Here is a 27,369-nt window from a genome sequence, read left to right as displayed (position 1 = left end):
TAACGTGTCATGTCAGAAAAAGGCACTTTTGGGCAGGTTATCAATTTTGAGGTTTTTACATATCCTAAATATAGAGATATTTTGCTCCACAACGCCGTTTTCCCCAATGAAATCGGACATTCCTAAGCGAAGATATTGAATTCGTAAGTTATGGTATTATAAAATTGGAAATAGAGATATCGGCGTTTAAAAATATTATTGACAATGTTAAGAGTAGGAATTATCTTGAAAAATGTCTCAAAAAATACCAGGTGCCAGTTATATTCCAGTCTGAAACTATCAGACAATATTTTAAACATCAATAACATCACAAATTCGCAACAAACCCAAATTGTGAAAAAATCACCCCGGACAGATTTTTGGCTATTTCTTCATTTACGACCCTGCCCAAAAGTGTCTGCTTTTGACATGACACGTCACATATGCCTATTTGCACCTCAATGTATATATTGTTTGTTTATCTACGTATTCATTTGATTTCAGATTGATCAAATACAATTAGGATTAGGATATCGGGAAAACTATCTCCCGGAGACAATGAACAAGGTAAGTATGGGAAGTCTATAGAACAGTATGCTTCGACGTTATTTATAAATACGCATTTATAAATACGCACGTCACCCATGGGCACGACATACCAAGACCAAACCCTCATGCTATTAACCACTATACAGAAAAGGATAGGAACTCTTTTGATAAATATCATCAAATTTAGGTATTAATTGAATAACAAAATTATTACACATGGGGGATTCCGAATTTGTAATATGTTATCAAAAACAACATTTTGAAAGTAGCCTATTTGCCGATGAAAATGTATTGACGGAAACGTTTACAATATAATCACAAAGTTGAACAAAATAGACAAAATTTTGCTGCACAGTAATCTCGAGTTGTTTACCGCCTTTGCATTCAAATGTACAAGAAGACCACCTGCTATATAGAAGGTAGCGTCGAGCGCCTTACTGTCTACAAGCTGTTATGGCAGCGCGGAGGTCGGGTCACGTGCGTATTTATAAATACGTATACTGTTGAAAGGAATGACATTAATTTGGTAAGGGGAGAATCCCAAAAAAACATGATTACAATATTAATCAATTATTAGTCTACCCCTCAATATCAAAGTCATCTGACTATACCTGTTTCCTGCCCCAGGATGTATGGATTCAAATCAATGTGCCTTTACTTAAAAAGGGATCGGATAGCAACGTTTGCATAGTATTTTTGTGGGACCTAAGGGCACATCAGACACACCAACTTGCTTTCTGAATACGAGCAATATCCGTCTGATATCAAATAATATTGAAATTTGTGATATAATACTAATGTGGTGACAAATTATTAATTTATGATATTTTTGACATTAACAGTAAACTTTATAAATCTAATGATATGTACATAAATTGTATGTAGCTGGGATGAAAAGTCGTCCATCAAATTAATTAATTAATTATTTGCCATAACATTTGTATTATAATGCGATTCGCGAAATTTCAAAATATCAAAATTATTTCATATCAGAAAGACATTCCTCGTATTCAGAATGCAATTTGGTGTGTCTGATATGCTATAAGGCCCACAAAAATACTGTGCAAAGATGGGTGACCGTAAGACTGAATATTTACGTCCGTTTGTTCATACGTGAAGTGAATGAACTGTTTTGTTGTCATGCTTTATCAATTTCATATTTCCATTTTACAACACAAAGCGTAATGAAAACCCAATTTTTCTTTCTTTCCCTCTTTTTCTCAATCTCTCCTCTCCTCCCCTCCTGTTCCCTCCTCTCCCTTCTCCATATTATCCCCTCCCTATCCCCTCCATCTATCCTCGCTTTCTCAAACTTTACCCCTCCTATAATACCCCACTCCTCGGGAAGGCGAGTTAGCGCAGCGGTAGTTCCCTCGCTTTGCACCACTGAGGTCCCGGGTTCAAGCTCCGGCGCGGCCCAAGGACTCATGTGCACTTAGTTTATCCCGATTCCATGCTCGGTCTCGCAGGTTTTCTCCGGGATCTCCGGTTTTCCTCCTCTATCGCAAAAATCGGTGATTAGTTGTTTGGTTATCAAAAACTTCCTTCACCCAATGGAATTTGGGGAGCTGCACAGATAATTGGTGGATGTTACAATCTAAATTCGGATAGGTGTGCGCCGTTCGGCAGCAACCTAGTTGATGCGATCTGATTGTGATGATTCACCATTGCAGCGAAATTACAGCGCTTTGAGTCCTCTAAGATCTGGAGAAAGGCGCTTTATAAATCCAAAAAATTAAAAAATTTCCTATTACAGGACACTCCATTTTCCCGGTTTTGTTTTAGGAGAGCGTAAGGGAGGCGACTTTCAAGGGGAAACATTATTGACAAAAATGGGCAAAAATGGCATAAAAACGTAAAATATCACGGCGGCTAGCATCCAACAGGGGGAGGGTCAAGTAGGAGGACAAGATGTCCCATGGGAGCTACCTGCCTCTCCACTCCCAAAGCCCTCCCTCTCCTCCTCCCCACACCTTTCTTACCAGACACAACCTATGGCATGTTCTATTTAAACATACACACACCTGCTGTACTCTTCCAGAAGTATGCTACACTGCTCACTACAGTAAAAATAGACCATTTATACGGGAACTTAATCCCCTTGCCGTTGAAGTTATTACAGAACTTCATTTCGCTATACGTCATGAGCACATACAAATGAATACTGTACGTGTATACTAAGCTTGACGTTTGGAACAGAAAATTATTTCAACCCAATTCAATCAGTAATTTTCAACAACATGTGGCGTGTTTTACCCCCCCCCCCATAGATAATACATGAGGTAATTTTGTAGTCTATGAGGAAATGTGGAAACTATTGTTCCTAAATTGACGTATTTTTGTTCACAATTTACTGCTCACTATAGATATCCGTGTTCACTTCGACTTCTAGTTTGTGCTTTTGAACTGCATTTAGCAAACTCTCTATTCAGTACATGTAACAGACGACTTTGTTATTTCAATCAACGCAATTAAATATCATTTAGATATGTGATATCTGCTTGGATCTATCATCTAATGATCATATGACAGAATGGTAATAACGAATCGAAATACTATATCTGTATTCAATGATACGAATGAGTTGATCATAACATCTGCAGATATTAATGCTCTGCGTGCTAGCCATGCGCTTCAATGTAAAAAGTTCAAGTTTTGAAATATTTTCTCAAAATATCAAGAGCTATCTTAAGAAGTACTGGATCAATACTAGGCGTGTTTGTACTCATTTTAATGCATTTTTCATGCTAATCAAATATGGTCATGAAAATTTACATTTCTGAAATTTTTGAATTTTTAAAATTTTGTTGAAACTTGTCGTCTGCAGTCGACACCCGCGTGAAGAGAGTTAAGAATGCTGTTCTATAAAGTTATTCCAGTTGAAATCCATACACCCCGTATGGAAGACATGACCTTAATCTCCCACACAAGGAGGGTAGATTTCAAATAGAGTCACCTATTCAGGCAACCCAATTAGATAATTCAGATGTGTGGAAGATTAAGGTAATGTCTTTCATAGGGGTTGTATAGATTTTAACTGGAACAGCCCATTTTGTTCCAAGTACATACGGTATTATAATTATCAGTGCAACAAGACTCGGCGACTCAAGCAACCCAAGAAATATGTTATACCGTAAACGTTCGCCTAATGGCGCTTTTGGATTCTTAGAAATGTGAGAGCGCCATCCTTGTAAAATCTCAACAGCATTAAGGATACGTGTATGTTAAATTGAGCAACCTGGACATAATGCCTCAGAAAAAATATCGTGACATGACCCAATACTTTAGGTCACTAGGTTAGTTGCTAGAGCAGCAAATGTTTTGGGGTTTCTTCAGGTATTCTTTCTCAAAGTGCCATTGGACTTAATTTGTAAATCGATTCATACGTTATACCTAACTCATTTTGGTGAATCTTTTTATAACATTGTAATTTCTTCATTTTTTTAAAATATTCTTCAGTTCAAAATTACACCCTTCTATTGTCTGACCCGTTAGCTCAGTCGGTAGAGGGTGCGCCTTGAATGGTGAATGGTACTTGTTCGAATCTTGATTTCTGCACCCACTTTTATGTGAAGAAGGGTCAAGAAATGATTTTGGATTTTGTCCCCATTTTACGAACGAATATTATGAATTTTTTTTAAATTTAATTTTCTTATTTTTTTTAATAATATAGGCACTGCGAACAAACGGCAACAAAAACCGCTGACAAAATTTGCTCCACCTGCTACCTATCAATGCGTGATATATTCCACTATATTTAACAGTTAAATGACCTTTGAAAAATAGAAAGGCCTCAATATTGCAAATTGTGTAACTACATTAATTTATTCATTTATGCATTATAAATGATCAGCTATTTTTTCTTTTCTTAAAAGGATCGAACCCAAGTAGATCAGACCATTGATCATATAACTATCAGACCACGAAGTAGTTACGTAACTCCGTGATGGTATCGGAACCAAGCACTGTTTGTATGGCGATCATTACGATCACGCTATTTGGTATGCCTTTTTTGTGTACTGATTGTTTCGATCGTGGTTCATTACTTAAGTGCGTGATCCCGTTGACATAGTAACATTACGTAACTTCGATACCGGGCTTCGATACTGAATAGTTGTTGAGTGCACATAATATGGAAAGCCATTGGGGTATTGTGTGCCTTCCAAAGCGCCTTATAACATGTTCTCATTGTGTTGTGGAATCCTAGCCAGTATTCAATGATAGCTGTAGAGGCCTTGCGTTTATCGATTGGCTCCAAACAAAGGATTTGAACCGGTTTCTTCCCCGTAATCATGGCGCAGTGCAGTCCATTCAATCAAATGTTGTCATCAACCTATTTGATCGTAGTGCATTTTGTTATGTGTGTGAGACGAACTGTCGCGGTAGATGCAATCATGCTTTTGTTGAATGCATTTGAGTAGTCCGCCATATTAACGGGATGATACGTCATATGCACAGCCTCTATTCAGTTGGTCGTTGTATGATTTTGTTCGTTCACTCATTCAAATTTTATTTATATTTGAGCCTATTATGATACATCCTCCGTGGAACAGTTTCAAACAAATATAGCTAGGGATTATTGGGGCAGAGGTTATCTTTTGAATCCTCTTAGAGGGCTATCATTTTTTTTTTTAATGGTGGTCCCAAATTTACAAAAAGTCTGCGTCAATAAAATTGCGCACCCCCTATTTCGGCAACAAAAAATTTTATGATCCCAAACCCCAAAATTGTATTGAAATCAGTCTTTTTGAATAAAATAATACACTTTCTGTGGTCATCGTGTGACTCCCTACATTGTGGTCATAAAACATTTTATGACCCCATCCTATTATTCTTTCCAAGACTTTATGACCCCCGTATATTTGCCCCCCCCCTTTCGAATAAAATGATATACCTCTTATGACCACTGATATGATGCATAGGCAAGGACACTCGCGCGAATTGAAAGACTTGTCTCACACACATAACAAATGCCTATACAATCAAATAGGTTCATTACAACATTTGATTGAATGGATTGAGTTACTCTAAAATGAAACGATAAAAACAAAGAATCATGAAAAAGACACATACAAAAAAATAATAAAATAATATAATTATATAATCAATGTTAAAGATAAAATCAAGAAAATAGAGAATAAAATTTCCTCAAAATCAGAAAAAAAACCCATTGACAGACATCATAATCTGTCAGAAATTACTGCATGAGATTCGAACCATCAATCTTCTCCACAAGTTCTCTTTATCCTCGCACTATAGTCTAATGCTCTGCTCACTGGGCCACAACGTATCAGGTGAATGATTACCGCGTTATCATGAACAAGTTTGTTCGATCTTGTTCATAATTGTATGTGTCGATAGGTTTCACCCTTTAACTACACGTACCCTTAATGATCAGTGATAATAGTCGGCTTTTACAGGGATGGCGCTCTCTCATTTCCATAAACTCCATAGCGCCATTAGGCGAACGTTTACGGTATGTATTTAGTGAAAGTACGATACTTTTGTGGAAGTAACAAGCCGATTCGTATGTACAATTTCAAAGATGGTGGTTCAAATATCATCACATCAATGTAAAGATCGTTTCCTTCACCTGCGATATCCGATATGTATTGAATATTCACCTGTTTTCGTTTCTAGGACATATCATATTAGGTGTTAATTATTTATCGGTTGAACTTTTGTCAAATAGTAACCTTTGAAACCCATTTTCGTCGCAATATTGAGAATGAGCGATATATTTCGGGCAATGTGGGAATGTCTTCTTTAAGAAAAAATACAGTTAATTGCGTATAAATCGTGTTAATGCGTAACAGGATATAGTAAGATTGATTTATCGGTCTGCAATGAGACATTGTATTATGATTTGTTTGTTATTTGTTTTAGTGACTTTTAGATAAAATAAAAAGGGTGATTCTCAAAGTTATGTCCTGCAACTTAACGTAGTTGTAATGGAGGAGATTTGCCCCCAACAATATGTTTTGAATTTGATACTTAAAGGCCCATTCAGATTTTGGTACCTTTGTCATTGTCATAGATGTGCTAACATACCTAGTGGTTCCGCCGGAAGCCGTGTATTTAAGACAAAATGAGGCATTTATATGTAATCTGTAATTTATATACTGCCAGTATATAAATTAGCTTCATGTATTTGAATGGGGCTTCAACTTCGTCAATAGCTGTTTTCTTTGTTGTTTTTTTGGCCAAATTTTTCATTTCAAAAATATCAAATGACAATTTGAATGACTTATCCTTCACTTTTAAGCAATTTATAAACAATTTTAATTTTTTTACACTTGCGCTGAGATCACTGAATGGGTCTTTAATATCTAAAATGCTACAAAGAGACAAAAAAGCAAAAACAGTTGCTTTCAACAGTTCTTTGATATCATTATTGAGTTTTTATGAATATTTTCTCCAGGGCTTATTGGAACAGTACCTTATGTATATGTCCAGATTAGCGGCAGAAATGAGGGAAGATCACGACCAGGCGGAAGCTATGGTGCAGATGAACGAGACTTTCCAGTTTGAAACAAAACTCGCAGAGGTAACTCAATAATATTATTATGACTGCACATGAAACAAATGCATAGCCTATCACTATGGACCACAATGGCCTCATCCCAATGGCATAGTTCAATAACCTCAATGAAACAATCATAGTGCACAATTTGACCTCAAGTTGCAGAGTATGAGTTTTTGTACCCAAATTTTCAAAGGTCATTCAATGAATGTACAAATGTATTGGGGTTAAAGAACTGTGCCATGATAGATGAGCATGTTATGGATCCTAGTGCTAGTAGGTTAACGGTTAAAGCTACAATGTACGATCATTTAATATGAGTTTGTTTTTTCAAACCTGATTTTTTTGGCTCATTTTGTAATGTTTACACATGTCCCAACTTGCACCTAATTCAACCAAATTCATTGCGTTTTTTATCTTTCAATATTTATTGACTTTTATTCATAAACAAGAAATAATTAAGACAATGAACAACAAATCACACACACACAAAAAAGAAAGGTAGCAAACATGGTTACACAAATTATGCAGTCACTTCAACCCAGACACACTAACATGACTAATAAGCCAAATCGGCATTAGAAGTTTGCAATGCATTGTGGGACAGTTTTTGCATTTTAGGACACTTTGTCCTTTGACCTTTCACAAAAATTGTTTTTTGTACATACAAAATATAATCAAAAAGTTTTACTTGAATAAAAACAAATCCGAAAAATATATTTATTATATAAATTAATTATTTAAATATTTTTAATTGTAACATTATTAGAATAATAATAAAATAAATAATAATTAGAGTAATTTTCCCGAAATGTCAGAGGTCAACGTGTCCTAAAAGTGCTCTCAAAAACCGGAAGTCACAATGGCGATTGGGCTTATAACATGCGCATTAAAATTCATTGCGTTTTTAGGACAACAGAGCAAGTTTGAATTAAAGTCATAATTATGACTTTAAACCCCCCCCCCTAGACCCCATAGAGCATCACAGTGAAACGACTAAGATAGTTAGTGAGTTTTCTTTTTACTTTATTAGTTTGGTTTAAAATGACCAGAAACTTTCCTGACAGTTGTTACTAATATAATAACATTTTATAATATTTGGCAAAGAACAACCAAATTAAAAGTTGACCGAAGGCTTTAATTAAGCGATGTGACACATTTCTCAAAAGTTTATATTTGCTTGTAGAAACAGCTATAAATATTTGGAAGAAAAAGTATTATTATTATGTTTGCATTCGAAGAGGCATATGTCCATTGATGCTTGACGAAGAACAAAGCACTTACGATGTAGCTTTGAATTTAAACGCGTTACGAGTAAAACAAAATAAGAAACAGAAAGAATAAAAGTTAAGATAAGGAAAGAAGATAAACCCTGTTTGTAGCGCGATGTCCTCTCATGATTAACTCCGAGATAATTTGTACTCTTCTCTTATCATCAACATGTCGAAAGGGCAATGACATCTACACTAGTTCATTGTTATCGACAACGACAAGGTAAACTAGGTGCTTTAAAGGGACACTATAGACGAATCCAATTTCACGCATTCCTATACATCAATGGCAGCCATTGCTGGGTCCCCCCTTAGGTCTATCCTACCTAAAATGTGAAATGATGTGGCCTTGGCGGGGATATTAAGCTACATTCCATCACCCGTGTTACACGTAGACAAAAGGAATGATGACAGTTTACAACACAATACAATTCAACATCGATTTTTAAGCGGATTTAATCCACCCAATTGGGTAGTAACAACACCAGTTTGGTGCAGACGGGACCCAGTAATGGCTGACTGAATTCTGACCATCACTTGGCTCGTTGGATTCGTCTATAGGTGACATTTTCCTGCAAAGTTACAGTTATGACGGATTGAAGGATGTCTTTATGCAAACAATAGGCTATTCCAGTTGAAATCCATATACACCTTATAGAAGACAATTAGTCTTGTACACAAGCCATTTGAAATCAACATGGGAGACTAGGGTTATGTCTACCATGGGAGATGTATGTGTATGAATTTCAACTGGAATAACCTAATCACAGGCGTTCTGTGAATATAAGAATAAGATGAAAATACATAATCTTTCACATCAAATTGTCAATTCTATATTAAACTCCAAATTGGATATTTGAGGTAATTACACTTTTTTCGATTTTGGCAATGTTAGGTAAATTTTGTTGGAACATCGACATTTAAATTTTGTAATTATGTGTATTTTGATATTTCTGATTTATTTGTGTAACAATTTCAATTTCATCTATTTTGGACTTGGAAATTAACTTTGATTATATTCTGGAGGAACGCCATACGCAGGTTGGCCAAAAGGGGCTAAATTACGTGCAAATTTGCAATCGTCACCCAACAACGTTGTAAATGTGTGGAAGATCAAAGTCTAGTGGAATCAGGATCTGTGGTGGAATAAAGGTCTGGAAGGAAATTATGTTTTTGTAAAAATGTTTTTGTAAAATTTTGTTTCATTTCCCCCAGATTCAAGGCTCCACTGCAGAGCGTCGAGATGTGAAAAAGCTGATCAATCAAATGACAATAGCGAATTTAAGTGACTCTTCGCCCAACGTAAGTGTATAGATTTAAAATGTTGTTTCAATGTAACGGGTGTGTGTTTTATTCTGATAAAGGAAGAAAACAGATTTTTAATTGGCGCCAATTATCTCTATCTCAAGAACATGCTATTTTGCTGGTCGCTATAGCGACTCGAAAAACTGATCAGTATTATTGTTTGCAACACAATGTATTAATGCAGTATGGCCATTATCTTGCAATATGGTATACTCGTTCTCGTTCATGTCCTTAAGCGCTCCACAGACTCCGAGTATTAAGCGCGCTTCAGACTCCGTATTGTACGTACAATATTGTATGTACAATACTTTTCGTGACGTCAAAAAGTATTACACGTGCAATAAATAGTATGTACCGGGAAAATATATATTTTGCTACAATCATAGGTTGCTTAATTGATACGGGTTGCCAAATTTCTAAGAGTTCTAAATTTAGTGAGTGCACGGAATGATGAACATCTTTTAATGTCTTCTTGTATTCAACCATATAGGTATCATAATACCTACCATGATTCAACTGTACTTGAATTATTATATAATCAAGGGGCACCTTTTTAAAGTTAATAATACGTCGTATTAATACTTATATTAATAATAGTAAAATTGTAATAATAATATAAATGGCACATTCAGATCTTATTTATTTATTTATAGATTTATCTATTTAGGCCTATTTATTTATTTATTTATTTATTTATTTATTTATTTATTTATTTATTTATTTATTTATTTATTTATTTATTTATTGATAACTGATTGATTAATTGATTTAGAGATTCATTTATACTGATATTTAGTCATATATTGATTTAGAAAGTTTAAAAGTATTATTTGTAGGCCTTTGTATTTATTCTGGTTCTGATTTTATTGATACTGATATATGTTAATTTTTAAAGTTTTGGCATAGCATTCGTTACATTATAACACGCTGTGTTATGAATTTGCAACACCTTTTTACATATTGATATCGTTGAGGCATGTTATGATAGGCCTACTTATGATCATCACAATACATCCATAAACGTGTTAATGCAGTAACCGTAGCGTTAGGGGCACGGAAGCCCACCCCCAATTGATCTGAAATATAAGACAATCCCATAGGAAAACTGCCGAAAACGGCTTGTGCCCCTCCCCCCTCATCAGAACCGGATGCAACGCCTTGTATACTTTTTCATTCATTAATTATAGGCGTATTAATAGTAATGCGTTGAGTTTTTTAAAAGTAATATCCGCCTTTTTTTCTTTCTTTTTGAAATGACATACGGTACTTGTTACAAAAACAAATCAGCATGGAAAATTTTTTTTTCGTCAGAGGCAGATATTTGGCCTATTCAGTTTCATAAAGCTACACAATAGACGATCTTTTAAAATCATTTTTAAATGGCTATTTATTTTTCAACCTTATTGTTTGTATTTGTAATGTTCACACAATCTGAACATGTGCTTGTAGGACAACGGTTTTGAATTAAACATGTTAATTGTGATATTTTAATTCCCCTAGAACACCACAGTTAAGCGTCCAAAATTGTAAGTGGGTTTTCTTTTATTTAACCTCATTATTTCGCTAAAATTACTCGAAATCCATCCTAATTTTGGGCAAAGGATAGCCAAATAGTTAATTGACCGAAATCGTATATTTGCACCAATATTTGACTGAAATCGTATATTAACATTACCGCCCCTTCGTGGCTTTATTGCAAGCCAAAGTGTGAAACGAGATTACTTGAAATATATATTTCAGAGTTGAAAGAGTTTCAATCCTACGAATATATTTCTGAAATATGTCTCTCTGATTGGTTGATGGTCAAGAGGATTACGGCATCCTCAAAGCCTCTTGCTGTAATTCTCTAATCGATATCTATTATACGACCGATCTTCTGAAATCCATACAACCGTGTCAAATGAAATAGTCTCGAATCATAATTTGTGCACGATACAACGTTGAATTTTATTAAAAATAGGCATAAATCACATTGAACAGGTTGAATGCTGGCAAAAGTAGATAAAATAACTATGGGTCGAATTTACATTAATCAGTGTCCTGGGGCCAGGATAACATTTAGGACTCCTTCGAATTCTAAAACAATACTTCGCCAAATGTCCTTGCTTTCATTTTCTCATTTAATTTGTTTTAATTTTAATTAATTTCTTTATCCACTGGCTCTCTGGTAAATCCGGTATTGCCAAATATTTCTTGTCCATTACCCGTGTTAATCTATTTATTTATTAAAATGAACCATCTATTAAATTCCTATAATACAATGTATAGGCCTAGTGTATTTGATAACAAATTTGTTTTTATTTTTGATTGGAATTTGGGTTCCATTACACGATTTCATAATAAGATATGTTCGGGCATGGCGGAATTAGTATATGATTAAAAATAGACATACTCTTAGGCCCCCTTTTTAATGTTTGTAGGCCTACATTATTGATATCAATATTTATGTACAAAATGCAAAAGAATGTATATATATTTGATTGTTTTGTAAACATTAAATTTGATGTTTACTCATAATTATGTCTGGAAAGTCAGGGAAAAACTAAGGAGTATCGGTATTTAGTTTCCTGGGAAAGTGGATCAGATGAGCAGTGAGTAAAAACATTTGCCCTAAATCTTTATTTGATTTTTATTGTTTTATGAATTTATTAGGGCTACTGGTAAAGTGCAGAAAAAACCTCCAAACGCACTCTATGATTTTTCATCAGCAGCAGTAGAAATTTCTCTTGCATAGATTTTCTGGTGACCTCGCTTGGATTTAGCAAACAATGAACCGTCAGGGTTATAGCGCGTTATTTAATCTGATTCAACTCGTCGTGGCACGTATATTTATTGCACGTGTAATACTTTTTGACGTCACGAAAAGTATTGTACATACAATATTGTACGTACAATACGGAGTCTGAAGCTAGCCTTAGACGTACAATATTGTATGTAACATATCTACGTTATTTAATCTATTGCCATTCTATTTCCAGTAATGTTTAAGTTCTATAACGAATGTTTGATGACGAAAAATCGATAATATGTTACATATAATATCTAGCAGAAATATATTATCGATTTTACGTCATCAAACATTCGTTAGAACTTAAACATTACTGGAAATAGAATGGCAATAGATTAAATAACGTAGATATGTTACATACAATATTTTACGTACAATAAAAAGTCTGCATATTGCTTTGCAACAGAAAAGTGATAGATGTAAATCAAGTAATATCAGGGGCGTGGCCAGCTTTCTACGGGGGCAAAATAAAATTTTCGTTCCGGTTTTGGTAGGTGAGGGACAAAGATAAACATTCGCAAACCAAATTTCCTAGGAAACATAAAACGTTTTTAAAACATTTTAATAGGTTATATTTTGGATTTTTGGTTTTGGTAAAGATGTTTTAATAACATCGGGTTATATAGGCTAAAGGTCAAGAAAACGTTTTGTATGAAAATACACTTTAAAATGTTTTCCATATGTTATTGTAAAATATGTTTTGCAAACTTTTACAAATATTTTGTCAACACTTAAATAACATTGTGTTAGAATATTTGCAGTAAGTTATCACAAAACGTTTTTGAATGTTATGAAAACGTTTTATACCCTTTATATACCCTTTATATAAGTCGACATTTAAACGTTTTCTGGCAACCATTTGTAACCTTTTGCGATTGATGTCGAAAATGTTTCATGTATTACTAGCATATGGGATGATGTATTCAGACGGTCAGAATAACCAGCATTCTTTGCTTACTATAATGATATTGTATACATTAATGAAAACATACTATGTGATTTTGGCTAGCATACATTTAGATAAATGCTATTGAAATGTAAATATAGCTACTACTCGAAATTGTGTCTGTTACATGATGATCGAAGAATTTTCTATGATGAAACATGTCTTCTAAATATTTAAAGTAACAAGCACACTATTTGAAACAAAAACACATATTACCAAACATGAAACCCGTGGAATTTGAGTCCAACTTATTATACCTTGATCTACGATGTACTGTTATCCGTAGCTGAGCACAGTTTCCACGGTAAATCTTGCCTATCTAATGGGCTATTACAGTTAATATCCATACACCTCCTATGGAAGACATAAATTTAATGCTCTGCGTGCTAGCCATGCGCTTCAATGGAAAAAGTTCAAGTTTTGAAATATTTTCTCAAAATATCAAGAGCTATCTTCAGAACTACTGGATCAATACTAGGCTTGTTTGTACTCATTTTAATGCATTTTTCATGCTGATTCCAAATATGGTCATGAAAATTTACATTTCTGAAATTTTTGAATTTTTAAAAAAATGTTGAAACTTGTCGTCTGCAGTCGACACCCGCGTGAAGAGAGTTAATTTATGTGGATTACAACGTGAAGAAGCTGGAAGAGGCAAATGTTCCCTGATAAAGAAAGTATAGGTATACCTGTTTGCATGTTTGAGAATAGATCCTAAAAAGAAAGGATCTATGGTTTCAGCTAACCCAAATTATTCCACAACATAAAGGTATGCATGGGATGTAAACTATCTTGTAAGAGAAACCATTTCACACTGCTAATGCATGTCGAATGATACCCCATATCTTGTAACACTATAAACTTCCAAAGATGAGATAGTAAACATATTGCTATTTTGTGTTACATTGTAAGAAAATAACCAGGGGAAAAATAACATGGAATAACTATGTCCTACTAAGTCAAAACGCCGTATATTTGCTTTTTATTAAACATACAAACAGGTGCTTTGTTTAAGAGCGTACATTGGTAGCAGACTGTTCCAAAAACATCCAAAATTATATATCTGTCAAATAAAACGGTATATCTGCAATGTTATTTACTTTAAAATATTGTATTCTTACTTAGTACAAAACTGATGAAAACAAATCTACATCCCAAGGCAAAATAGAGTATGTGATATGTTTTTGTTCGCATTTATAGATAATACATTTTACTGTGGAGGCAAATATCACATTTCTGTTTCTAATTTGAGAGTCTGCCGAAAAATGCATTGTCTATGTATGTTGATTTCACCCGGGTTAATATCTTATATTCACATAATGTTTTAAGCAGATGCTTTTTGCTTTGAATTAGGGGATAATATATTGTTAAAGCCATTATAACATTTGCTGAGGAAGACGCCCTCAATATTTTTCAAAATTCTGTTTTTACATAATTATAATGTACTTTATCAAACTAACATACCCTGCAAAAATCAAGACTCTAGGTGCTGTAGTTTATTCACAATCCGAGATTTTGAATGAAACGCAGGAACCGTCGTTTTATTATTACGATAGAAATATTAGTCGAACGCGTACTCGATGTTCATAACACAGTACGTGCATGTACATGGCGACACACATAAAGGATTGTGTCGTAGCACAATCGAGGTAAATTCCAATTTTCTTTGCTTTACCTCAGTTGTTCAGCTTAAAATTAAAAGGGGACATATCTGACAGTAAAAGCTAACATTTTATGGAAAAAAATACTAATCTATATTTTATGGAAATGTTGTAACATGGCTTTAAGTGTAGAGGTAATATATAGAGGAGATGGATTATTTGCCAAAATAGGCAAATATTTCAGTTACGCTATGAGCAACGTTGTGGAAATTGTCGAAACGTTGTGCAAACGTGCGCATTTTTGGTCAGGGTTTTCCCTATGGTGTCCCTGCTATTACCGTCTTTTGGCATCAATGTTGGAAATATCATATTCCTTAAATGAATCTCAATCTTCAACTTAAACTAGTCACCTAGGCTTCCATTACTTATCGAATCATCATTTTATTAATACATTGCACTTAATTGATCTTTTTTTCTTCAGATTGACTGGCTCAGGTATTTTCGAGAGGTTTTGGATAATGACGGGATAACAGCAGAAACTGTCATTTATAACTTGTCTCCTAGATATTTCGAGCAGCTTGGAAAACTTGTTGAAGTTACACCAAAAAGGTTTGTGAATTAAATCCAGATGCACCCTTCTCCCAATGTCATTATTATGTTTGGCCAGATGAAATATGTAGTTCAGTTATGAACCCTTTAGTTCGACCTAAGTGGTTTAAGGCAAGTCGGAGCCTTTAGGACACATTTGTCCAGTTTTGGTTATTTTGCTTAAAGCCTTAATGTACGATATTTTTTCAGAATATAACTTTATTTTTTTCAAAACCGATTTTTTGGCATATTTGTAATACTTACACATGTTCCAACTTACATCTATAAGCAAACTGTTATTTGTAGTCAAACGGGCTGATTTTCTGTTGGTCCGACATATTATCATAATATATCAGATTATGATAATGTCGGAACGATCGCAAATCTACATCTCCTACGAAGCCAGTTTGGTTACGCTCCTTCACACATGTGGAGGGAGCATAACCAAACTGGCTGCGTAGGAGACTAACTCTGAGGCCACACTCGGCTTCCTAATCCAAAAAGTGCGAGATATTTCAAGTGATAGAGGTGAAGTTCATGATTTTGTTTCTTTGCAAATTTCCATTGTTTTTCGCGTCCAAATGTATTGAGAACTTTCATAATGATTGCATATTATCATTTTGGAAGAAAAAAGATAAATCTTAAGATTTAAAAATATCGTACATTAAGGCTTTAACTAATTAAAGTCATTTCTGCAGAGCATACAATTGATCTTATAGGAAATAACTCAAGAAAGCCTCTGGTCACATTTATATTTCCATATATATTGCAGTTATTGAGTTGTGACAAATAATAGGTCAAAACGAAATTGTTCGATATTTCCCACCTCCCAATGAACACCGAATATCATGCACATGGGGAAAATTAAATCCATTACAACGAGCCTTGATTTGGTCGGACATCTTTGGGTAGCCGCTAGCACCAACCTGGTGCTTTGAGCGTCCAATTGTGCAAATAAAAGCCGCCTAACACCTGGAGAAGATGCAAGGACGAGGAGGGTTAATAGAATAATAGCTAATAATATATATAATGGAGATAATTCCGCAGGTAATCCCGTCGCATCTATTCATACATATAGTCCTTTTGTTCGCAAGTACATCAATGCATAGATACCGCGTGTAGTTAATCCGATTATTATGTCACTTCAACAGCGAATAGACCATGCTGTGTGTTTTGTCGAAGGGAACTGTATTGTGTTATTCTTTTGTCTGCCTGTGTTTTCGCGGAAGGTGTAAAACGGGTGATGGAATGCAGTTTAAAATTTCCACCAAGGCCGAATCATTTCACATTTTGAGTGCATTGTAGCCGACGGCTACCCAACTAAAGGCTGCTAGTCAGGTGTAGGAATGCGTGTATTTGGATTCGTCTATAATGAGTGTGGGCTTGATGTTTCTCTTTGACCACAGACACTACTAGCTCATGCACCGCCCGATTCTTTTCAACCTTTAAATATGTATTGGGGAATCAGTCACACTCATTACAATTTTGAAAGACTAAAGTTGTCCGATATCGTGTTGGAGGTTCAAAATAAAACCATCTCATAGAGTTTGGCAGGCTCGACTTTGAAACAGAGTAGATGTCGTTATTTGGAAAGAAAAAAACTGAGAAAAGTCGGCTGACTTCAGTATCAGACATCAGTATATTTGGATGGAACCGTAAATAATATGCATTGTCTTAATTATACTTTATGCGTTAACTTGTCAATAAATGCGTGCTATGCTTTTGATATGTCAAGTATGGTTTGCTTGTTGGCAATATGATCTTTGAAAATGCGCGTCTTTGTCAAAACTTAAGTATTACATGTATTCATGTAGATCTTTTACTATTGATGGGGTCTTTCTAGTCAAATTTGACGAGAAAGCATGTCAAATTTGACTCAATCCATGTCAAAATTGTATCAAATTTGGCACTATTACACGGATTGAGTCGAATTTGATTTGACCAGAAATTGAATGAAATTACATTACAAGGAATCTAGTGAAGAACGTATAGCAATAATTTAAGACCTGAGTGCAAAAATACCGTAAGTCCACTTGGCCCCTCAACATGTATACACTCAAGTTACGTATAGTTTCTTAGGGTTTTATAATGTTTAATACATGTTCCAGGGTGAAAACAGCATGAAAGGTTGTGAAAGGTTTGTTTTGGCCCCTGAATATGTATAAAATATTACCAAACTATACGAAACTATACGCAACTTTAGTATATACATGTTGAGGGGCCAAGTGGACTTACAGTCTTCTTGCACTCAGGTCTTCAATTTATCTCAACTAACACAACAGGTAATCTTAGAAACCAAAGAAAGTTACAATTTCAATCTAAAAGTACTTTTATATTCATATACCCTGATATAATTGGTATAAGCCTAAAAATATAAAATTAGCGTTGTTTAACAACACATACACTGTGTTTTATGGTAGGTTTTACATTCGCGATCGCGCGAGTAAGGCGAGTAAAAGGATGGTCCCATAATTACCTCAAGTTATTTGGTAGCTTGAGTGTAAGTATACACCAATCCGAGAGGCGTTTACTGTATTTGGCCCTCTATTGACGGCAACACAGATGTACCAGAGCGGGAGATTTAATTCGTAATTCAATACTCATGATTGTTTATTGAATATCACTGCTGTGTATAATTCCCGGGTACAATTATGTATAGCACACAATAAATAATGGATGGAACCCCCGACCTCGGGACACCGCAGTTTTACATCTGGGACACCGCAGTAATGGCGAAATCGGATAGGTGTATTGACAATGTAGTTCTTCGCGCTATGGGGTCATATTTGAGTTAGCATCCTAGTTTTCCTACATAAGTGGAACCAATATTTTTTGCATCCTTACACCTCAAAGGATAAAATTAGAATTGGTTCCATTTTTTCTATGCCCCTATGATTCCCACGAGCATAATAGGGCCAACAATTTATATTTGTTCTATCATTTTGTAATATATTACATCACATTGTTCCTCTCATTGCTAGCAATAAAAAAAGCCAATTGTCATATTGCACGAGGGTGCTATGTAAATAATATCAAATTTCTCATGCACAGAAGCCGAAGTTTCAAAATTCACGGATTCCATCGAAATTTGTAATAAATTACTCATCTCAAATAGAACAATATTGAATATTGTATGTCCTCAGAATCGGATGAAATCATAGGTTAAATATTTAATATGCTTGTTTTTATTTATTTCTATGCTTGTTTCTAATTTCTATTGAACTTTGGCTGCATGAACTCTGAAGGGGACATGACATTACAAAATTGCACTAAAATTGTGAATTAGTATACGTTTGATATTTCGTATGTTAAGGTGGTACTACACCCACTGATAAATTTTGTGACTAATTTTGCATCTTTCTCAAAAAAAACCCTACACACTGGTAACAAAAGTTATGTATATTATAGGAGCAAGGAATCAAATTACTTCACTGAAATTTTAGTGATTCATGACAAGTGGTTCATTATATATAAGAAATGAGGTACATTCTAGCGGTACCTCTTTTCTTATCATAAATAACGTACCACTTGTCTTGAGTCACTGAAATTCCAGTGTAGTAAATGGATTCCTTGCCTCTATAATATACATAACTTTTGTTACCAGTGTGTTATTATTTTTTGAGAAAAATTAAAACATATAGTCACAAATTTATCAAGGGGTGTAGACACACCTTAAAGTGAGTAATGTGAGACCAGATTCGATGAAATCATACCATTGTTTAATTTTGACCTCTATGTATGAAATTTTTGACATTTGACCTATTCGAACTTTATATAATATAACTCCTGCCTGAACTAAGCACCATAGAAAAATATGACAATTGACTGATGAGAGGAACAACTTGAGATACATTATAATATGATAAGACTATTTTTTAAGTTTTGGCCCCACTGTGACTTTCGACCCCTCGTGAGGCACAGGAAAATAGAACCAATCAATTTTTTATCATTTCAGGTTTAAGGATGCCAAAAAACATTAGTTCCACTAATGTAGGAAAGTAAAATCCCAAACCCATAGCGCCATGTACTAATGTAGAAGACTCCATATGAGAATGCAGTACCAAACAACTCTCCCCCTTCTTAGTAAGATAAGAGTTAAATTGGAATATTCGTCTTTTATTCGCAGGATTATTGCAAACTATTTAATGGTGAGAGTAGCAATGGATGCGGCTGAGTACCTCTCGACGAGAATTCGACAAATTCGTGGTGATTTCATGCGAATTACTAAGGGCGAAACGGCGGCAAAACCACGCTGGGAAACATGCATAAGACATGCCAACCAGCAACTTCCGCAAGCTGTTGGCGCCCTCTTCGTCCAAAATCACTTCAATGAAGAAAGTAAAATTACCGTAGGTAACTTCAGTATTACGTGCTTATGTATATTTTATAGGCCTACTGTTTGCTTTTAAAAATATAATATGTGACGAATATGCTATTCCTAATAGACATAATTAGTTCATTTATTTTACATGGAGCCAATAATAATTAGACTTTCATTCTTTTTTTAGGCTAATGAAATGTACAGAAATATACGCCAGGCTCTAACTGAGACCATAGATGGTACTGAATGGATGGACGAAAAAACTCAACAAAAGGCACTAGAAAAGGTAATAATTGATATTAATTATGGAGATCACTAGAGGCGTAGCAAGCGGGTGGACAGGGTGTATAAAGTCCATGGGCTCCGAGCAAAAGCGATAAAGGATTAGGGCCCGCACTGCTCCTTGTCCATGGGGCCGAAGCTCTTGCGGCGCTCCTGATCACTTCGTGTCGATAGTTTAAAAGGTTATTGATTATTCGAAGATCTATTACCAGTATGTTTCGACTATATATATAAATACGTATTTGTAAATACGCATGTGACCACCTCCGCGCTGCCATAACAGCTTGTAGATACTAAGTTTCGAAGTGACCTTCTACATAGTGGGTGGTCTTCTTGTACATTTGAATGCAAAGGTGATAAACTATTTTGTTCAACCTTTTGATTATTTTATAAAACGTTTCCGTCGATAAATACTCAGTCGGCAAATACTTTCAAAATGTTATTTTTGATAACATATTACAAATTTGGCATGGGGATTTGGTCACACTTGCAGGTCTTGGTATGTCATGCCCATGGGTCACATGTGTAATTATAAATACGGATTTATAATATAGTCGAAGGTAGCTGATTACAATATTTGCCACAAAACTAAAATAGTGCACGCAGAGCTAAAACTGCCCTGATGGTTTGCGAACTTCAGGGTGCGAACTCATACGTACAATCTGTGAGCTCCGTACTATCTGTAAAATTATTCATAAAACAGTCTATTTGGAGGCACTATTGTTATTCTCTCAGGTAAATAATATTTTACCGCAGATACCGACGACGATGGGAAAACACTTTTTATTTTATTATGGCTCATTAAGGGATCTGGAATAAGCGTTTTGAACGATTCGACAGTATTTTTTGTGGGACATGAGAGCACATCAGACATATCTAATTGCATTCTGAATACGAAGAACTCCTTTCTGATATCAAATAATTTTCATTTGTTTTTAAATTCACGATATAATACAAATTTTATGACAAGTTGTTAAAATTTGATATTTTTCACATTAAATTTTATAAATCTAATGATATATTCTTAAAGTGTATGTAGCTAGGAGGAAAAGCCGACGATCAATTGAAAATTTTGACCTTTCATATTGAAGATATGGATTTTTTTTCCAAAACGACCTAATTTTGTGTGTGTTTTTGGGGAAAAATCCATATCTTCAATACGAAAGGTCAAAATTTTTAATTGATCGTCGGCTTTTCATCCCACCTACATAAACTTTAAGTACATATCATCAGATTAATAAAGTTTACTTTGAGTACTTTTAAATATCAAAATATCAATTTTTAATCATTTGCCATAAAATGTGTATTACATTGCGAATTTCAAAAATCAAAATTATTTGATATCAGAAGGACATTCTTCGTATTCAGAATGCAATTCGATATGTCTGATGTCATCTAATGTCCCACAATAAATACTGCCCAAACGTTCATACCCCATCCCTTAAGCTTAACAACATAAACGCACAAAACAATAATAATTCGCTACTGGTTGATGAAAATAATCTATAGTAATTGACTTATCATGCTTATTGTGTCATCGTAGAAGATGGTTAAACGACGCGTTAAGCTGGTTTCATACTACCCTGCCGCTTGCCGCTGAGCGGCGTGGCGCACGCGCATTGCAGACAAACGGACACAATCAAGGCTTGTCATTGGTTGAAACGTCCTGCCGCTTGCCGCTGCGGCAAGCGGCAGGAAAGTATGCTGGGGGCATAAGTTTATCAACGAGAGTTTGCTGCCCTCTTCCCTAGCTGCATTAATCTGCAGGAAAATGTCCAATAGTTTGCAATCTTACGAAACGTCAAACTACGTACGAAAAGCCAGAAATTAAATAACAGTGGTAATAAGCAAAGGAGGGCTATTGTTCGTATATAGACGAATCCAATTTCACGCATTCCTGCTCCTCAATGACAACCATTAGCCGCGACGGGTACCCAACTATCCCACCTAAAATGTGGGATGATGCGGCCTTGAAGAGTATTATATATAAACTGCATTCTATCACCCGTGTAACACGTAGACAAAAGAATGATGACAGTTTACAACACAAAAGAATCTAACATCGAATTTTAAGCGGGTTTAATTCATCCAATTGGGTACTCACAACACCTGTTTGGTGCATGCGGGTACCCAAATATGGCCGACCAAATCCTGACCATGACTTGGCTCGTTGGATTCGTCTATAGTATTAATCGTTATCATGTTTTTTCCCGTTTATTTATAGATCAAATACACAAATGAATTAATAGGATATATTACCAATATTTCATCAACTGAAAGATTAAATGAGCTCTATGGGGACGTAAGTACAAATACTAAGATAATAATGCATGATTTTTATAAGATAGAAATTACAAAAAAAGTTTTAAAACTTTTAACGGAAACTAATGAAGGACCAATTTTCATTTACTTTGCAAATATTTTCGGAAACAATCTGTTACCATCCTCAAATAAGTAACTGTAAAGAAATGGTACTGTAATAATTACCATGACAATATCATGAATGTCTTTCGTGAAACTGCATAAATTAAGGTAAATCAAATTTACTTTTACCATTGAAACCATCGGTTTTAATTAAGTATTTTGTTTGTCATATTTCGTTTTGAAGATTGAAATTTCTCCAGATACTTATTTTGATAACATCATGAAAACTACTACAGCAAAGGCAAAGAAGGATAGCGCAATGTACGGGAAAGTAATTAACGTGAGGTGAGGTACGATTTCACTTGTTTAAAAAAAATATTACCAAGAAAATGTATAAACGTTTTATATTGCAAATTATTATAGACGTTTATAAATGTTTGCCTGTATCTGTATTTATACAAAGCGATCTCTGTTCACGAGGTGCGACTGACTATGACCATGCATTGGCCAATAAAATGATTGGTCAAACGTTTGTAGCGACCACAAAACCAAGTGCATAATTTCGACAGGTCAGAAAATGTGTATGCCCAAATTTATATCTGAACATAGCCGATGCATTACGAGTTTATTGTGTGACCGGGTACGATACTAGTTTGTGTAATTGCCACATTTGGGTGATAATGTTTTCCGATGATTTCTCTTTTTCTGAATACAAACTGTTCATCAGTATAAAAAATTATACATATCCTATGTGCCCGGTAAATATCAACATGCATTTTGTCCGCATAACACCTACAGAGTGCATACAAACAACGACAACACAACAAACAAGCAATTTGGGCAACAGTTGACTAAATTATAATTCTATTCAACTGGACTTACCATTTTTGATGGCTACGGTATCACGTCATACCCATGACGCATCATCAGACCGACTGATCTTGAATTGGCTCTGTATTCTTGACCTATGACGTCACGATGGTAGATGTGATGTCACACGGGAGTCGTCGAGGACTTTTCCTGATGGTCGGTTCGTAACTCTTGGACAAATTGTGGCGTATTCCCCCTCCGCGATTCAAAGTTGGTTCCTCCCTGAGAAGATATATTGCTTCTTTCACCCCTCTTTCGTACCACCTATGTTCTTTGCCGAGCACAATAACGTTATCCTCAAAGTTGTGTTTGGCCGCTTTGAGGTGCGTGTATAGAAGAATCCATTTTCACGCATTCCTACACCTCAATGGCAGCCATAGCTGGGTCCCCCCTTAGGAATATCCCACCTAAAATGTGAAATGATGTGGCCTTGGCGAGGATATTAAACTGCATTCCATCACCCGTGTTACACGTAGACAAAAGAATGATTAAAGTTTACAACACAATACAATTCAACATCGATTTTAAGCGGATTTAATCCATCCAATTGGGCAGTAACAACACCAGTTTGGTGCAGACGGGACCCAGTGATTGCCGACCAAATCCTGACCATGACTTGGCTCGTGAGATTCGTCTATACCGCAGAGTCGTTATGCCCTTTTGAACTGGGGCGACGATTTTGGTAAATGTACATACGCTTATGGAGATGTTGTTTTGTCTATCCTATGTAGTAGTCCTTACAGTCCGAATCCTGGCGCTAATCGCATAAACAATGTTGCTTTGTTTGCGTTGAGGAATCTTGTCCTTGGGATGGACCAACTTCTGTCTCAAAGTGTTACAGGGTTTTAATGAGACAGGGATCTGGTGCTGTCCGAAGATATTCCGATTTAATCTTTTTCCTATTTCAACAGCTGGTAAATGTTCAGACACTTTGCATAACAGCCATTTGGTTTACAGACAATTTATAATAAGTCTAAGCATAATACAAAATATCTTGAGAACGGGAACAAATATGATGCTCAAATTTTCATTTCTTTTATGGTCTTAGAGTTAACCAAAGAGCGTTTGCCAAATTTTGCCAAAAGCACACTTAAAATGCGGGATTTTGTTAAAAATTGGACGATTATTTCATGATTCCTTCTTTTATCATACAGTGACAGCGAAAGGAAATGGGCTGACACATCCCCAGTTTCAGCCAATGCTTGGTATTATCAACCGCTCAATAGTATATGTAAGTACATGTACGCGTTACTTTTAAATTACTTTTCGGTGTTGCAGCTGCTCAATGGCGAATGTACAATGGAGAGAGTACACAACACTGATTTTAAGCACCGATTTTCCCGCCAAATTTATCCTTTACCGCTGCAACATACACTTTTTCAATTCATTGCTCTAGAAATCTCATTATTATTCTCATAAGAATTTTAATTCTTATTCAAATTTAAAAATTTGAAAACTCTAGTTTTGAGCTGTTTTGATCTAATTTTTGTTTGTTTGTCTTGGTGTAGATTAGTCATCCAGTAAATAACATTATAGAGTAAAGTTAAATCAAATTCTGGTAAACAATTTGCAACTTACATGCGATTATGTTCGGTAGCTCCGAACTTCATTAGGCATCTGATTGGTCACGTTTTGTTTGTTTATTTTTTGCAGTTGTTCCAGCCGGGATTCTTCAGCCACCATTTTATTCAAAAGACTTTCCAAAGTAAGTATTCATGTTCGAATGAAATATGCGTTAATATAGTGAATTAAATAATGCTTCATAGGAGTGTGTCTACTTAAAACTTAAGAGAGTATTCATAAGAGCTTAACATTTCTCATTTAGGTCTCTAAATTATGGCGGAATAGGGGTGGTAATAGGGCATGAGCTATCGCACGGATTCGATATTAGGGGTACGTACAAACAAAAACGAGAATGAATTGGACTTTCATTTTTTGCCAGTGTGCACGTCGATTTATTACTAACTCATGACGCTTTAATACATCAATTATAGCTTATTAATATTTTAGTATGAATATGATTATGTTTGCTGTTAATTTAGCATGCTAGTTTGTTATAGGACAAAAAACTGTTTTTGTGACATGACGTATTTCTTGATTTGTGACTGGTTGCCAAATTTGTACAGACCAATGCTCACAAATACATTAATTTTGAAAGCCAATTAAGATTGTTATCATACAATATGTATCATTTATGGTATTTTTTTAGATGTTATGATGAATTGTAATAATATCTTAACGCTAATGTCGATCTCTCTCTCTGTCGCACACAACACACAATACTGTTCTCCTTAAGAGTAGTTTTATTGTCTACCTTATTTCTCTTCTTTGCAACTCTATGATAACAAGTTACTTAACAAAGGTGACGCATATTCTATTCGGAACTTTGTAAACATAACATTAGGGTACAGCCTCCTTAAACAAACCAGTCCTATTTTACCAAAGTCTTATTAATTCATTCAACCACACTGTGGCAAAAATGCTACTGCGAATTGCCTCAGTCGAAGTTAAAGCTGGATTCAAGGTCATAATGTACTTGGCTTATGATAAACTTGTAATCTTTTTACTGGGACAGTAAAAAGAGTGAACTAAAGATGTCGAGAAGAATTGCTTAAGGAGACATGTATGAGCCTAATGAAATACCGTAAAACCTCGTCCACAAGCATATAGTGTGTTTTTGATGAAAGCTAAATTAATACGCAACCGTAACTATGCTAATACAATAGATTGGTTTTACAATAGCACTTGTTTGTATATGCTTGTATCGATAGTTAATTTGCGTTTTTTCGATGGATGGCGTCTGGATTAATTTAGCTTTTATCAAAACCACTCTATATGCTTGTAGACGGGGTTTTACGGTATATTAACTAATTAATTTTGAATCAGCATTTTAGAGTCAGCAGCACCTTTATTAACTACTAATGGTTGCAAGTTGCAAGATCGTTTAAGTTAAATGATTAAACATGTGTGGATTCCGAATTTGAAATATGTTATCAAAAACAACATTTTGAAGATATTTGCGTACGGAAACGCTTAAAATACAATCACGAAGTTTAACAAAATAGACAATTTTGCTGCACAGTCTCGCGTTGTTTACCGCGTTTGCATTCAAATGTACAGGAAGACCACCCGCTATGTAGAAGGTCACTTCGACACTTACTGTCTACAAGCTGTTATGGCAGCGCGGAGGTGGTCACGTGCGTATTTATAAATACGTATTTATAAATATAGTCGAAGCATACTGCCTAAGTTTAACCTAAAACTAATCCACGAACAGAAAAATCGGAACCTCATAATGCTGACAACCTCTATTGTTATCGCATGTGCACGTGCTTTTGAATTTAGTTCTATTGTATCTTGGAATCACTGTTTTCCAGGTCAGTAAATTATGGCGGCATAGGCGTGGTAATGGGGCACGAATTATCACATGGATTTGATATTAAGGGTACGTATTGTAACCTAAAGACACAAGATTGGCCTAAATAATTTATCAACTTCAAAGTGACCATCGTTTTTCTACTTCGATTAATGCCTTTGACCTATTTAAACCATAATTAACTCCAATTTACTTAAATCTCTCTTACTTCTCTCTTAATTTTTGAAGAATTTCTATTCATTACCTCATATAATACTCGATATATCATTCCTATAGTTGGCTCTTTCCTGCCGTTGATGGGGTGAGCATCGATATCACGCCCTTCGTGACCTTACCTCGGTTTTTTGTAATCACGCGATAATCTTCTTGTCTACACTTTTGCCCATCAACGAGAGGCAAATGCCATCTATAGGAATGGTATATATGAGCCGTCTTAAATACAATTTAAGGCTTTCGCTCTTTTGCCGATTTCTCTCGCATTTTTTTCAAGCATGAATTTCAAACTCAACATTGTAATGCATGGGTGACAAAAAATGGTCAGAATAATGATCTTCATCTTATTTCCTTTTAAATAGTCGTCTCTTACGGTACAGTTTTGACTACTTT

General features: G+C 35.1%; 1 protein-coding gene across 2 annotated transcripts in view; it reads left to right on the top strand.

Annotated features, from left to right (window-relative positions):
• The window catches only part of LOC140141356 (neprilysin-1-like), an 81,433-nt gene that overhangs the window by 42,811 nt on the left and 11,253 nt on the right, over nucleotides 1–27,369 (top strand). Inside the window, exons 6-16 of one of the 2 annotated variants that reach the window (XM_072163191.1) lie at nucleotides 484–546; nucleotides 6,950–7,075; nucleotides 9,538–9,624; nucleotides 15,444–15,571; nucleotides 19,677–19,899; nucleotides 20,059–20,157; nucleotides 22,378–22,455; nucleotides 22,762–22,862; nucleotides 24,542–24,618; nucleotides 25,041–25,092; nucleotides 26,765–26,832. In XM_072163191.1, the coding sequence (XP_072019292.1) occupies nucleotides 484–546; nucleotides 6,950–7,075; nucleotides 9,538–9,624; nucleotides 15,444–15,571; nucleotides 19,677–19,899; nucleotides 20,059–20,157; nucleotides 22,378–22,455; nucleotides 22,762–22,862; nucleotides 24,542–24,618; nucleotides 25,041–25,092; nucleotides 26,765–26,832 (1,102 nt within the window). Of the gene's footprint in view, nucleotides 1–483; nucleotides 547–6,949; nucleotides 7,076–9,537; nucleotides 9,625–15,443; nucleotides 15,572–19,676; nucleotides 19,900–20,058; nucleotides 20,158–22,377; nucleotides 22,456–22,761; nucleotides 22,863–24,541; nucleotides 24,619–25,040; nucleotides 25,093–25,212; nucleotides 25,281–26,764; nucleotides 26,833–27,369 lie in introns of both variants that reach the window. The other variant, XM_072163190.1, reaches the window with a different exon arrangement.

Source organism: Amphiura filiformis, chromosome 19 (assembly GCF_039555335.1).
Source record: "Amphiura filiformis chromosome 19, Afil_fr2py, whole genome shotgun sequence".
Lineage (NCBI taxonomy): Eukaryota > Metazoa > Echinodermata > Ophiuroidea > Amphilepidida > Amphiuridae > Amphiura > Amphiura filiformis.
The sequence above is the reverse complement of the archived record's forward strand: the minus strand, read 5'-3'. Positions and strand labels throughout refer to the sequence as shown.